Here is a 14,506-nt window from a genome sequence, read left to right on the forward strand (position 1 = left end):
CTTCCTGTGTGGTTCGTACTTTGAGCTCTTCTCTACTTTGACTGTGTAGTGTGTCTGCATTGCTAGTGTGTAGTTGGCTCATGACTTCCCAGTTTCCTTTTTTCACATGCTTTGATACTGCATAGAAAATGGAGTCTGAAATTCAGGATGTGTTTCCTGCCTGTTACTAAACATTAAAAGAATGTAAAAAGACTTGAAGCGGTCCAGAGAAAAGTGATGAAAATGGTATGGGGCTTGTGCCAAAAGACTTAGAAGAGATTGGAAGACCTGAATATCTATACTCTAGACGAGAGGAGGGACAGGGGAGATATGATACAGATGTTTAAATACTTGAAAGGTATTAATATACAAACACATATTTTCCAGAGAAAGGAAAATGGTAAAACTAGACAGCGTGAATTGAGGTTGCGGACTTAGGAGTAATGTTAGGAAATTATTTTTCACGGAGAGGGTGGTGGATGCCTGGAATACCCTCCTGAGGGAGGTGGTGGAGATGAAAACGGTGACGGAATTCAAAAAAGCATGAGACGAACACAGAGGATCTCTAATTAGAAAATAAATGGTATAAAACAAAGTAAGACCAATATTGGGTGACCCATATATGGTGATTTAGTTTAGGATGAGCAGGGGAAGGCTTTGATAGAAGCTCCAGTGACAGGACAAATCCAGCAGTGGGAACCTAAAGACAGTACCAGGTAGACTTCTATGGTCTATTTAAACATAAATGTATAATGAGTATGACTGTTGGGCAGACTGGATGTCCTCCCTTTGAGGACATGTCTAGGGGTCCGGATGGCTTTTCAAAACCCGGCTGTGTCGGACTTCCTCCCTGTCTGACAAGAGCAGGTAGCGGGGGCGTGGCTAGGGCGGGTTTGGGGGTGGGACTAGGGCCGGGCCTAAGGGGGAAAGGAAAATCTGACAACCCTAATCTATGTTCATTTATACACTAGGCTCTTACCAGGTACTCTTGTATATAGTAATGTTTCTTTTATTGGTCTCTGAAAATTATAAGATGCTCCATCCTATTAAAAACCAAAATCTAAAGCCTTTCAAAGGATGCAAATCTTCTTAAGACATAATTACATAAACGGTAGAGCTGAACCACTTTTAAGACGTTAATTCCCCTCCCCCCCAGCCATCTTTGTTGGTGCTCTTCTTACTTTATTAGTCTTTGAACTGACTCCTGGCTGATGATGGATCACTCCTCACCATGCTTTGGATAAAGAAAAACTTCTAGGATTCCCTATCGGGAGGGGAGGGCTGGGGCTGGGGCTGCTCATGGCTTGCTAACTAAGATTTGACCAGGATTCTTAGAAAAAAAAAAATATTTCTTTTTTTTCCTGCAATCTGAAATTGGACTGTGAAGCTAGGGCTGTGTTCCTTTAGTAGTAGAGTGTGGCGCAGTGGTTAAAGCTACAGCCTCAGCATCCTGAGGTGGTGGGTTCAAACCTACGCTGCTCCTTGGGACCCTGGGCAAGTCACTTAATTCCCCATTGCCCCAGGTACATTAGATGAGAGTGTGAGCCCACCGGGACAGACAGGGAAAGTTCTTGAAGTACCTGTATGCAAACGGCTTTGAGTGTGGTTGTATAAAAATCCTAATCTGATAATCCATCTATGTTGATACAAATGAATTGTCAGATGAGCGCAGCCTATTGTACGTTTAGGAATCTATTTTTGATGTGCAGTAATTAAGAGCTCGGTTTTCACAGGGATCTAGCGCTTAACCAGGAAATAAGGTGACTAGATCTCGGGTTAGGAAACCACTCTGGGCCCAGACATTCAATACCGTTGTGCTATTTCATAAGTCAACTATATTTATTTTCTGTGAAAGCAGGGGCATTCCTGGGGGTGTTTGGCTCAGGAGAAAAAAAGTAATTACATTGAATTTTCAGTTCTAAGCATGCCATCCCTCCCTTCTCCCCAGCCCACAAATAGCAAAGTAGATCAGTACTTCTGTATGCATCGACCTGTATATTTACGAGCAGGAAGTTATTTTAGAAAACATGTCTTAGAAGCAGAAAATGCCGGTGGTAATGCTGCATGTTGGCATTCCCAGGAGCAAAGCTGCCAAGTTGCCTGTTCCAGAAAGGACACTTTTTGGCTGGTCTTGGCTTTAAATTTACATCCCAAAGCAGTGCAGTATTTGTAGTCCATGACTCTATCCACTGAAATCAGTTCTGCAAGTCCCATAATGCACCAGAATGAGGTTGGCAGAAACCCAGGATCGGCCTAAAAGCCTCCCTCCTGGAATGGGTAATGTGGCAGCTGTGCAGGAGTGACATTTGAGTTGAGCTGGGGCAGAATGCCAAGGAATATGCATACTTCATCGAATATGTGCCTTGATATTTTGCCCCAAAATACACAAGGAAAGCTGTTCTAATCAGAAAGAGCATTCTTAGATGGTTAATTCAAAATGTTAATTTTCTGATGTGTATCACATAAGGTAGGGTTACCATATGGCTCCAGAAAAAGGAGGACGGTTTGAGACATCTGGGTTTTACTTCCATTGCTTTCAGCCTTCGGACTTTGATTTGGATGAGGTGGTTTTTTCCTTCCATTGAAATTGAAAGGGGACAGGTTTAGAACAAACGCTAGGAAGTTCTTTTTTACCCAGAGGGTGGTGGACACATGGAACGCACTTCCGGAAGTTGTGATAAGCCAGAGCACACTACAGGGGTTCAAGGAAGGTTTAGATAGGTTCCTAAAGGATAGGGGGATTGAGGGGCACAGATAGAAGTAGAGGTAGGGTATAGGAATAGTCAGGGACCACTTCACAGGCCATACGCGGGAGCGTACCACTGGGCGCGATGGACCTCTGGTCTGACCCAGTGGAGGCAACTTCTTATGCTCTTATGTTCTTAAGTAAAACCTGGGTGTCTCAATCCTTCCTTTTTTTTTTTTTTTTTTTCCTGGAGCTATATGGTAACCCTAGCTTAAGGTCTTGTTAAAGGTGATCTGCCCCCCCCTTCCCTCCCCACTATTGTAATTATGTTAGGAAGCCAATAACAGCACTATCAATGAAAAATTTTGTCCATGGTTAAGTCAGCCAGATGGCTCCATGTCTTCAATGATAGACTGAGTCAGTCCTGGTTTTACTCCGCAAAGCATCTTCCAAATTGGTGGTCTCCAAAGTCCTCCATTTGAGGCCCTCAAACAGTTGGGCTGAAATGCTCTTCAGGTCTTGTAAATGCATTAATTTCACTCTTGTCCACTTGATATAGTAACTGCAAATCTCTTAAGTGCATTACTTAGGTGTCTGATTTATGGAATTTGCTGCTGTTGACAATCCAAAATGAAGTGGGTTTTTAAAATATATCCTTAAGTTATATAGAATCAGTATTAGTATTAATATTTAAGACCCAGTCTGAACAAGCAGGTCAAGGTGGTTTACAAAATTAGTAGTGTGTGTAAGCTTGAAATCTTTTGGTGGCCCTCAGAGTTTTCGCACATTCACACTGTGGCCTTTTAGATGAAAGACTTTTGACATCACTGCTCCATGCCATCACTAGGTTTGGAGTTAGCAGACATTTTTTGCACCTTGTTTGGAGTAGGGAGGCACTGCAGGAGCTCTTCTGGGAGCCTAATTTATGAAAACAAGTTGCCTTTTGTATTTCAATCCTAGTCATTCTGTTATAAAACTAGGCCCTTAACATACGTCTTATGACTTGGATAGATCCCCTTTCGACTTCCTGGTGGTACACAGCCTCAGTTTATGGACTTAGGCCTGGATAGATCATTACACGGAGTGAGTTAAGCTGGAAGATGAAAAGCTGGGCCGCCACCCTTTAAATGTCACTCTCGGAACATGAGCCTCAGTCTCAGCTTTCACAGTATGACAGTTACCAGCTGGGACAGGCAGAGCCAGCCCTGGTTTTATCTCCAGTGATCTATGGACTGCTAGTTCCCTGTTCCTCTAAGAAGAGCTGCCCTGAGACTCTTTTACTATTCTGTTCTCATCCTGCCCTTAGCACTGTCTTTTTTTTTTCAAAAATAATTTTTACCCTAGTTCAGTTGATCTAAAACAAAAAGTCAAGTAACCTGTAAACCTAGAGAACTCAGCACAAGTTTATGCTGGTTCTCATTAAATTATCTCCATTTGTGGGTTCCTCGGAATATCTCTCATTTCACATTCTTTTGAGGATGAAGGAAAAGGCGTGCTCCATCAACTCTCCCCAAAATGGTGACATTCTCACTGGGGGTCGTTTCTTTGTTCTAAGTTCTCATCAGTTTCACCAAAAAGTATTTGCTCAGTTTGGATGCCTCCAAATGGCAACTGATCCGGAGCTGAGATTTTCTTCCCAGCTGTGGAGGGGAAGACAGTTTATGGCCAGGACTTTGGGAAATAGGCAAAGATATTGAGCAGTGGTACTGTTTAATAGATTCCATATTTTTATGTACTCCCTAAGAGTGCATCTGACACGGAGAAGCCCGTTTACCTATACTACATCTAACGCTTTAGCCTGTATGTATCTATGTTGGATACATGCATAGAAATTTGTTGATTGGTGGTCTATGAATTTACAACAAATACCACTTTGTACCTCCTATGATGTAACCATGCCTTCTCTTTTTTTATGAAGTCTTAATTCTTAGAACTGCTTTCCTCTTTGAATTAGACCAGCCTTCCCCTCTACTTCTGATGTCGGCGATTACAAAGTAACGCTGAGAGACATCTGTTGCTGAATATTGACAAACAGATCAATTAAATGGATTATGAATGGATACGGTTTCAGATATGTGCACACTTTTTAAGGAAATCACAGATGGTGTGCACACAACAGCAGCCCACTGTACCCTCATACCTTGTGAAATATTCCTAACATGTCCCCCAACAACCTGCAATGGCTTGTGATGGTATCATACCATTTCCACTAGGAGGCAGTATGCTTCTGCCAAGATTAAGGATAAAGTGTTCTTCCACTGACATTATACAGAGGACTCCATGGTGTAGCGCTGGTTGTTACAAGGCCTTCCAGTGCTGCACTGCTGATCACGTGCCTTCCTGGAATCTGGGGTTTTATCACACCCATGCTCATCACATTTCTTTTCACTGCAGGGGGGATTGTTTGGTTTTGAATCTGGAATTGGTGTTATCTCTTCTGGTCCAGTTTTCCACAAATTGGAACTGAGTCTGGTTACAATCAGCCCTTCCTTTTCTGGTGGCTCCTCTTTACGAACCTGTTCATTATGGTTATGTCGGTAGATATAAGAGGCATGTTTCACAGAGCGCTTCAGCAGGTACCTTCGGAACGCTTTTTGAATTTTGATGGCGCACACCTCCTCCTGCTTACGTTTTAGTGTGGTAGTGATAGGCTCATAGGAGACCTTGGAAGGGTTGGCTGCCATGAACTTTTCCTCCATAGTTGCCTTCAGGGCATCCATCTCCCCAGAGTCCCCCAATACATTCTTTGTTAGTGCAAAGAGAATGTCCAAGCAATGAATTTTATCCCCAATGACCATTGGTAAGTCCATGGTAATCAACTTGATTTTGTTAGGTTTGGGAATTTTTAGTGGCTCTTGCAAGGCATCTACAAAGTTTGACATCTGGCTGTATTCAACAAACTGGGTAGCATCGGGATCAAACTTCTCCCAGGTTTCGTAAAACATTTCAAAATCATCCTCACACAGTGGCTCACTACTTTCTTCTGTAGCTACATTGAAGTTCTCCAAGATGATGGCAATATACATGTTGACCACGATTAAGAAGGAAACAATGATATAGCTGCAGAAGAAGAATATGCCAATAGAAGGGTTCCCACAGTTTCCCTTGACAGATGTGCCAGGGTTTTCAAAATGGGGATCACAATCTGGAGGGCCACTGTTCATGATGGGATTGAGGAGACCATCCCACCCAGCTGAGGTGGTAATTTGGAACAAGCAGATGATACTGTTTCCAAATGTTTCAAAGTTAAACATATCATCAATCCCTGACTCCTTCTTCACATAGGCAAAATTGGACATTCCAAAAATGGAATAGATGAACATAACCAGGAAAAGCAGAAGACCAATATTGAACAGTGCAGGAAGTGACATCATCAGAGCAAAGAGCAACGTGCGGATTCCTTTGGCACCTCTAATGAGTCGAAGGACACGGCCAATTCGTGCTAGCCTGATGACTCTGAAGAGGGTGGGTGACACAAAATACTTCTCTATGATGTCTGACAAGACAAGGCCTGAGAAGGAAGAAAAGATAGACAGTTACATTGGTGAAATCTCCTGTTCTATTCTGAGCATGCACAGCAAGGGTGAGAGAATAGTCAGTGAAAGCTGGTTCTGAGAAAAGTCATGGTTATCTGGTCTTTATAGACATTTGGTCTTATTATACAGGTATGACACGTAGGTTATTTAGGATATACAATAACAGGTCATTTACATAAAAGTATAAGTGTGTATATATAATGAGCTTTTTAAGACTACATTAGTCGTTTCGCTAGAGACAATTGTTGGACTGCATGCTTTCCAGTTTTTCCAAGACCAATGTGATTATTAAAACTGTATTCCATGAGTAACAAGCAATTTAGGTGCATTCCATAGAGGAAAAAGGGGCATCCTACAGTAGCTCTGGTTAAACCCAAGCAAGTCATTTGACATCTTTTTTGGGGAGGGCAAGAGTTTGACTTTTTTTGAAAGGGTGGGTGGCAGGATTCACTTCTTGTTTTAAATCTACTTCCTCCAAATTTCTAATTTTATGTAACTTCATGGCTACATATAAGTATGTCTCAAGAATACTTCTGATGGTTGCTCGAAGGTTATAATATGACATGTGTATTCCTTTGTATATTTATGTATTTAATTGATATAACTTGCTTGCCTACCATTCGCTTTTAGTTTCAAAATGGGATACAATAAAAATGTTAGATATGCAAACAATGGAAAAAGTCCTTCTCGTTTTACAACCAGCAAAATTTAGGACTTGTAAACACAATTGTCTCTAATGTGTGTGTAATGCACTATGCAGAAAAGCTCCGAGACGCCTGCACTGTATTGTAATAGCAATTTTAATAAGTTAATTTATTCTTGTAGCTGGAATGTAGACCCCCCCTCGAAGAAGCCAATAAATTGGCAAAACGGGTCCCGTTGGGCCATGAACAACGCTACAAGCATATACGACAGAAGAGCCGGCTGACAGACTCTAAGGGCTCCTTTTACAAAGGTGCGCTAACCGAAAAACTACCGCCTGCTCAAGAGGAGGCGGTAGTGGCTAGCGCGCACGGCATCTTAGCGTGCGCTTTTCCACGCGTTAAGGCCCTAACGCACCTTTGTAAAAGGAGCCCTGAGATAAGTGCTGCTCTCTGTCATGATTAACATTGATGCTATTAAGCACTATATATAGAAGAATTTTATTATAAAATTAAAATCAAATGAAAAAAAATAGCCCGCATTAAGTTCAATGAAAGATACCATTCACCTGCTAGTAGCTGATTTAAATCCTTGTGAGTAATCAGCGCAGGCGTCTGAGAGCTTTTCTGCGTAGTGCATTACGCACACATTGGAGACCAATTGTGTTTACAAGTCCTACATTTTGCTGGTTGTAATACAATAGAAACGTGCCATAAAATTTTGCATTTCCTAATTCACAAATACAGTTCTACAGACTAAAGTATGCAAATTACACAATAACTCATAACCCTACTTTAATGGGACAGAATCAGCATGGGTTCAGCCAAGGGAGATGTTGCCTCGCCAATTGGCTTGACTTCCTTTGCGGCAGGAGAGATCTGGGAAGGAGCGGGGAGGGGTTTGGGAGATGAGGGCAGGGCAGGGGTGCCACCGCCCTGGGCACTTCTCACCCTTGCTACACCACTGAGCATTGCATTCAATTCTGGTTGCCTTATCTCAAGAAAGATATAGCAGAACTAGAAAAAGTTCAAAGAAGAGTGACCAAGATGATAAAGGGGATGGAACTCTTCTCCTATAAGGGAAAACTAAAGCGGTTAGGACTCTTCAGCTTGGAAAAGAGACAGCTGAGTGGAGATATAATTGAAGTCTACAAAATCCTGAGTGGTGTAGAATGGGCACAAGTGGATTGAATTTTTACTCTTGTCAAAAATTACAAAGACTAGGGGACACTCAAGTGAAGTTACAGGGAAATACTTTTAGAACCAATAGGAGGACATATTTTTTCACTCAGAGAATAGTTAAGTTCTGGAATGCATTACCAAAGGTTGTGGTAAGAATGGTTAATGTAGCTAATTTAAAAAAAAAAAAGGTTTGAACAGGTTCCTGGAGGAAAAGTTTATAGTCTGCTATTGAAACGGATATGGAGGAAGCCACTGCTTGCCCTGGATTGGTGGCGTGGAGTGTTGCTATTGTTTGGGTTTTTCCCAGGTACTGGTTACCTGGCTTGGCCACCGTGAAGATGGCCTACTGGGCTAGATGGACCATAGGTCTGACTCAGTAGGGCTATTCTTACGTACATTCCCTTGACCTCTATCACAGTAACCTGAAGCCAAGGCTATATTTGGACCAATTATTTGCTCAAATTGATTGTGTAGCAAAGTTTGCAGTCACTTGTCTGAGCTAGGAAAAAGAGAAAAGTAGCACTTTGAAGGTCCCATCAGTGAAGGGTTGCAAGTTTAAAAGATATCATGAACGTACATTGTCATATCAGGCCGCTTTTTGGGATAAAGATTTTAGGCAACTATTCTTTGTATCTATGTCATACTTGGAGTTCAGAAGGATTTGAAGACTTATTTATTTTTCCAGATTTTGGGGTAATTAATTTCTTTAGAGTTCTATTTATGATATAAGTTAATCTTTTGTAAACTGCATAGATCCTCATGGTTACGCGATCTATAAGTTGATTTTTATATTTCTGTTTACACTTCATAAAAGGGATTCAGGAAGCTTTCTTATTTTGACAATGGGCGATTCATCTAACCTACACTCTTCGCTCACAGCAATGAATACCAACCACTTTTAAGAAGCTTCACGCCCCCTCTTTTGTTTTCTCCTTGCCCACTTACCACCCTTTTTTATTTTATCTCGATGTATTTTGTTCTTGCTTAATCCTTGATCCTCTTGTTTCTGTACATTTATGTCTCATCGATTGAACATATTATATTATATATATATATATATTTTTTTTTTTTATCCTCTTTAAAAAATTTTTAATATTGTAAACCATATAGGTACAAGTTGATAAATGGTATATTAAGTATAGAATAAATTTGGAAACTTGGATAGAATCAGTGCACTGGGAATGAGTAGCTAAGAAGAATGAGAACTCACCGATGATAGAGAGAATGACTACCACAAAGTCAAAGATGTTCCAGCCGATGGTGAAATAATGGTGCCTTAGAGCTATCATTTTAAGGATACACTCAGCAGTAAAGAAAATGATGAATACCAGGTTGATCAGGTACAGGATGTCGATCTTCACTTGGCTCTGGTCATCGGTCTCAATCATCATGGTCACCATGTTGAGGCAGATGAGCACCATAATGAAAATGTCAAAGAACTGCTTTGAGACAAAGTCGAAGATAAGCCCCTGCAGTTTGTTCTGCCCAGCAAGCCGGAGGTGAGGGTGGGAGATGGAACATCATGCGCAGGAAAAGAGAAAATTGTATTTTAGATGGTTGAGCAATAATTGTGTTGTATGCAGAAAAAGGTAATGCAAATGGTCATAGCAGTCTAATGGATGCCAGTCATCAAAGCTGATCCGAAAACAAGGGGTCAGTGGAATAGTGAGGACTGGTGGTGCATGGCACACTCCCCTGGTATCTCTTCTAGTCTCCTACCTGCTGCTTGTGCCTGCTGAGCCTGCCCTCTGACATCACTTCCTAGCCCCATGTACATGAAATGATGTCAGAGGGAGGACTGAGGCCGGTATTAACAAAGGGGGAGAGCCTGCTTCCTACTGGTGACAACTAAAAGGGGTACGGGGGGGGGAGAGAGAAAACATTTACATTATACATTTACATTATACATTTAAGAGACCATTTCATGCTGAGGGGAGGAGAGATGGCGGCGCCCCTGCCAAGTCTGTGCCCAGGGTGCTTCACCCCCCACCCCCTTCTATGCCACTGTTCAGGGGGCAAGCCCAAGTTCAGGGGGCAAGCCTAGTCAGTCCTGCTTGTACCTCACTGCACACACAGAAATGTCCTCTTTTTCGTAGGACAATGGACATCACAGCTAGTTGGGTTTTCAGGATATCCACAATGACATTGCATGAAGTGAATTAGCATTTACTGGGTTTCTAATGTATGCAAATGCATCTCATGAACAATCATCTTTATTTATATTTAGCTAAAGCCTTATCATTGATAGCTCAGGGCAAGTTACATTATATTTTCCTGTCTACAGAGGTCTTAAATCTGAGGGGGAAATTCTACAACTGAGTGCTTTCAGGATGCATAGTAGGAGTCTATTCAATAATGCAGGGGCAGAGTGACAGGCATCTGGGTCCCAGAGCATTGAGGCAACCCCACCAGGGCAATAAGGTTCCTGCCCTCCCATACCTGTTTCTTTAGCATAAAGACAGTGGTAACGGTTCCCTTCAGCTGTCTGCCGCCGAGCTTGTGACCTGCTCTCTGTTGCGTTCTGTCTGTGCCGAAGTAGGAAGTTACATCAGAAGGGGGTGGGACAAATTGAGGGCAGGCTGTGAGTTCGACGACAGACAGCTAGCAGGGATCGCTGGGCCCCGCAACTGCTCTGGGCTCTCAGGCATTGTCTCGTTGCCTGTATGGTCAGTCTAACCCTGCTATAACAGTATCTGGACATACAGGTTCTAAACTAAACTAAACCTTAAGTTTATATACCGCATCATCTCCATGGATGTGGAGCTCGGCACGGTTTACAAGAACTTAAAATATAGGAAGAGAAGGAAAAAAAAGGTTTACATGAACTTATATATAGAAGAGAAGAGTAAGGGGGGGATAGAATTACATTTTAGTAAAATGACAGGTTTTCAGTTGCTTGTGGAATAATTGGAGGGAGCCCAGGTTCTGCAGCGGGGTAGTAAGGTCGTTCCAAAGACCTGTGATTCTGAAGGGATTTTCCCAGTTTGCCTGCATAGTGAATACCTTGTAGAGAGGAGAAGGATAGTTTATACCTTTGGGCGGGTCTGGTAGAATCAGGACTCGAGGAGTTATAAGATAGTGGGATTAAGGGAGGAAGGATGCCGTGAATGATCTTAAAAGCCAGGCAGGAGCATTTGAAATGGATTCTGGAAATCACTGGGAGCCAGTGAAGTTTGGCTAGGAGTGGGGAGACATGGTCAGACTTGCGTTTTGCAAAGATCAACTTGGCTGCAGTATTCTGGATTAGCTGGAGTCTATGAAGACTTTTTTGGTAGGCTTAAGTAGATGGCATTGCAGTAGTCTAGTTTGAGAGGATGATGGATTGGACAAGGATGGCAAAATGTTGTTGGCAAAAATAAGATCTTACTTTCCTCAGCATGTGGAGGCTGAAAAAGTATGATTTAGCCAAGGAGTTGAGGTGGTCATTGAGGGAGAGAGAAGAATCGATAATGATGCCAAGGACCTTGCTTGAGAACTCAAGCTGCAGTGCAGCGCCTGAGGGTAGTGCGAAGAGGGTGGGCAGGTGTTCTAATTTTGGGCCGAGCCAGAGTAATTTTGTTTTTGATTCATTCAATTTCATCTGTACCGAGAAGGACCAGGAATTGAGTCTCATTATGGAAACTATAATGTTCTCGTGGAGGTTGGTGAGGTTCTGGTCTGTCTCAAGGAGGACAAGGAAGTCATCAACTTATGTGTAGATTGTTTCAAGGGGGGATAATTGTAAGAGTTTCAGGGAGGACATATAGATGTTAAAGAGAATAGGGGATAGGGGTGATCCCTGAGGGACACCGCAAGATGGTGTCCAAGGAACGGACATGGTGCCATTTGTGTTGACAGTGTAGGAGCGAGAGCGTAGGAAATTTGAGAACCACTTTAGGACGGTGGATTCAATTCCTATCTTGGAAAGTTGATAAAGTAGTATGTCGTGGTGGAAAACATCAAAAGCTGCAGAGAGATCGAATTGTAATAGGACAGCAAATTTGTTACGAGAATTTGTTCTGTTATAGAATACTTGCATATCCTGGCATTGACAAGCCTAACATTTAGACACCCATATAGTTATACCAGCCAGAAACCTGGCGTAACTGTGGGCATGTGAATGTGGTAGTATTCTATGAGTGAGCCCTGTCTACGTCTCTTGCATTTACATTGGCATGTTGTTTCAGAGGAGTGTTTAAGTGCCCTGCTGGTACTTTTGCAGATAAGTATATGCTAGTATTCTTGGACATTTTGAGGTAGGTACCCTACAGGCAACTAAGTTTTAAACGGCAATTAACATTAACCCTTTATTTGGCATTGTTGCCCAGAAGCAATATGTGTTTTCTATGGCTCTTATGGGAGATCTGCATCTCCAAATGCCAGTTACCTTGGCACCATTGCTCTCGTTCAACATCCAGTTATGTAAAGCTACCATTTCACCATTTGCCAATCAAAGGGTTAAATTTTAAGTGCATACCGGCACCTAAACAAAACGTGCCTCTGGAGGCACCTACCTGAGCTTAATGTCACTATGGGCATGGCTAGCGTCAGACGTGGCATTGGGCGTCATAAAGCACCTACGTAGGCACAATTCACAGCAAAGATAGGCACCAGAAATGTAGGCCTTGAAAACCCTGGCCTGCAGTTTTGGTGCCTATCATTCCCGGAGGTTCGATTCTCTATATGGCGCTATCATATGATTGACATGCGATTGGCGGATGCTTTTTAGGTGGCCACCGATATTGGCGCCGTATGGAGAATCCAGGCCATTATGCACACAAATGAGGGCACCTAGAGTACAAAATAGCTTTCTAAGTTTCTACCTTAGGCAGTGGAGGAATATGCTTTTTCTCCCTTTTTCCTATGCAAATTCTGTAATTTAACCTTATTGGTTTTTCCTTTAAGTGTAATGGTATTTGTTTTTATGTATTGTTGTTCCTTTCCCCATTTTATATTCATTGTAAACTGCTTAGATTTTACCCTTAATTTTACATTTGTAGTATATTAAATAAATTGAACTTGAACAAGCTCATAAGGGTTTGTTATTGTGATTTGAACCCTGGTTTTCAGTCTGTTGTTCTATTCAATTTTCTAGACTGTTCTCCCAGGGGAGATCAGAATGTTTTATATGAATTTATTCAGGTACTCAAGCATTTATCCCTGTCTGTCCTGATGGGCTCACAATCTATCTAATGTTCCTGGGGCAATGGAGGAATTAAGTGACTTGCCCAGGGTCCTCAGGAGCATGGTGGGTTTGAACCCACAACTTCAGGGGGCTGAGGCTGTAGCTTTAATCGCTGCACCACACTCTCCGCATTCTCTTCTTGGTTGGGCTGAGAACTTTTTAGCAGTCCCTTGCATAGTGATGTCACAATGCCTCATTCCACCAATGCCTAAGAGCCAACCTCATCGGTGATGTCATAATGGCTTGGTTTCCCTCTACTTGTGCCCATTTACTAGATGCATTTGCCTCACTGAAATGAAAAGGGTGGAATAACTTGTACGATTCACGACTGCACATCATATTTATTTATTCATTCAATTTTTTATACCGTTCTCCCAGGGGAGCTCAGAACTGTTTACATGAATTTATTCATGTACTCGAGCATTTTTCTCTGTTTATCCAGGTGGGCTTACAATCTATCTAATGTACCTGGGACAATGGGAGGATTAGGTGTCCAGGGTCACAAGGAGCAGAATGGGTTTGTAGCTTTATCTACTGCACCACACTCCCTCATCAGGCAGTTTTTCTACTCCATGGTCTTGGGAATATTCCAGAAACCCAACTGGCTATGGAAACCCTATTTTATTTTTTTTTAAATAAAACTCAGCATTAGTGTTGCATTTTACAAAAGTCTTATTCAACACAGAGCTTTTGTAAAATACATTATCAGGCCAAAATTAGGAAAAAAAATAGTTGCATTTGATGTGAGGAATGACATTTTAAAAAACACACATTTAAATAACGTGAGGCATCTTTCAGAGCTTTATATATGTGAGTTCTGTCATTTACATTTGTGAATGGTGGATTTTGTAAAGCTGCTTTGTCCCAGGGAGGCCAGGCTCGAACTTAGAGAAGCGAGTACTGTTCTTCCCTCAATCTCTCCTTCAAATTCCAGGTACAAATAAGCAATTAGCTGGCAGTTATACATCCTTAGGAAGATGGGGACCTTTATCCCCGTGTCCTTCTCTACTTAGGAGGATAAATGCACTAGAAATTCATACTAATTTTACCCCGTCCCCGTGGGAACTCATTTTCCCGGCCCATCCCGGCGACTTCTTTTCCTGCCTCTGCCCCATTCCTGCAAGCTCCGTCCTCATCTGCACAAGCCTTTAAAATCATAAGTGTTCGAGGCTTCAGTGGTTAAAGCAGAGCTTACAGGAATGGGACAGAGACAGGGGCAGCAACAAAACTCGCAGGGACGGGATGGGGAAATTGAGTTCCTGCAGGGTTGGGGACAAATTTGTCCCCGTTTCATTCTCTACTCCTAAGGTCTGTCCTA

General features: G+C 42.2%; 1 protein-coding gene across 3 annotated transcripts in view; it reads right to left on the reverse strand.

Annotated features, from left to right (window-relative positions):
* Positions 1-2,929: 2,929 nt before the first annotated feature.
* Positions 2,930-14,506, reverse strand: part of SCN4A (sodium voltage-gated channel alpha subunit 4) — a 129,091-nt gene continuing 117,514 nt past the window's right edge. For all 3 annotated transcript variants that reach the window (XM_033918603.1, XM_033918601.1, XM_033918604.1), the window contains 2 exons: positions 9,235-9,505; positions 2,930-6,176 (listed from right to left, as the gene is read on the reverse strand). In XM_033918603.1, coding sequence (XP_033774494.1) covers positions 4,930-6,176; positions 9,235-9,505 — 1,518 coding nt within the window. In that variant the 3' untranslated portion in view covers positions 2,930-4,929. The remainder of the gene's footprint in view (positions 6,177-9,234; positions 9,506-14,506) is intronic.

Source organism: Geotrypetes seraphini, chromosome 13 (assembly GCF_902459505.1).
Source record: "Geotrypetes seraphini chromosome 13, aGeoSer1.1, whole genome shotgun sequence".
Taxonomy (NCBI): domain Eukaryota; kingdom Metazoa; phylum Chordata; class Amphibia; order Gymnophiona; family Dermophiidae; genus Geotrypetes; species Geotrypetes seraphini.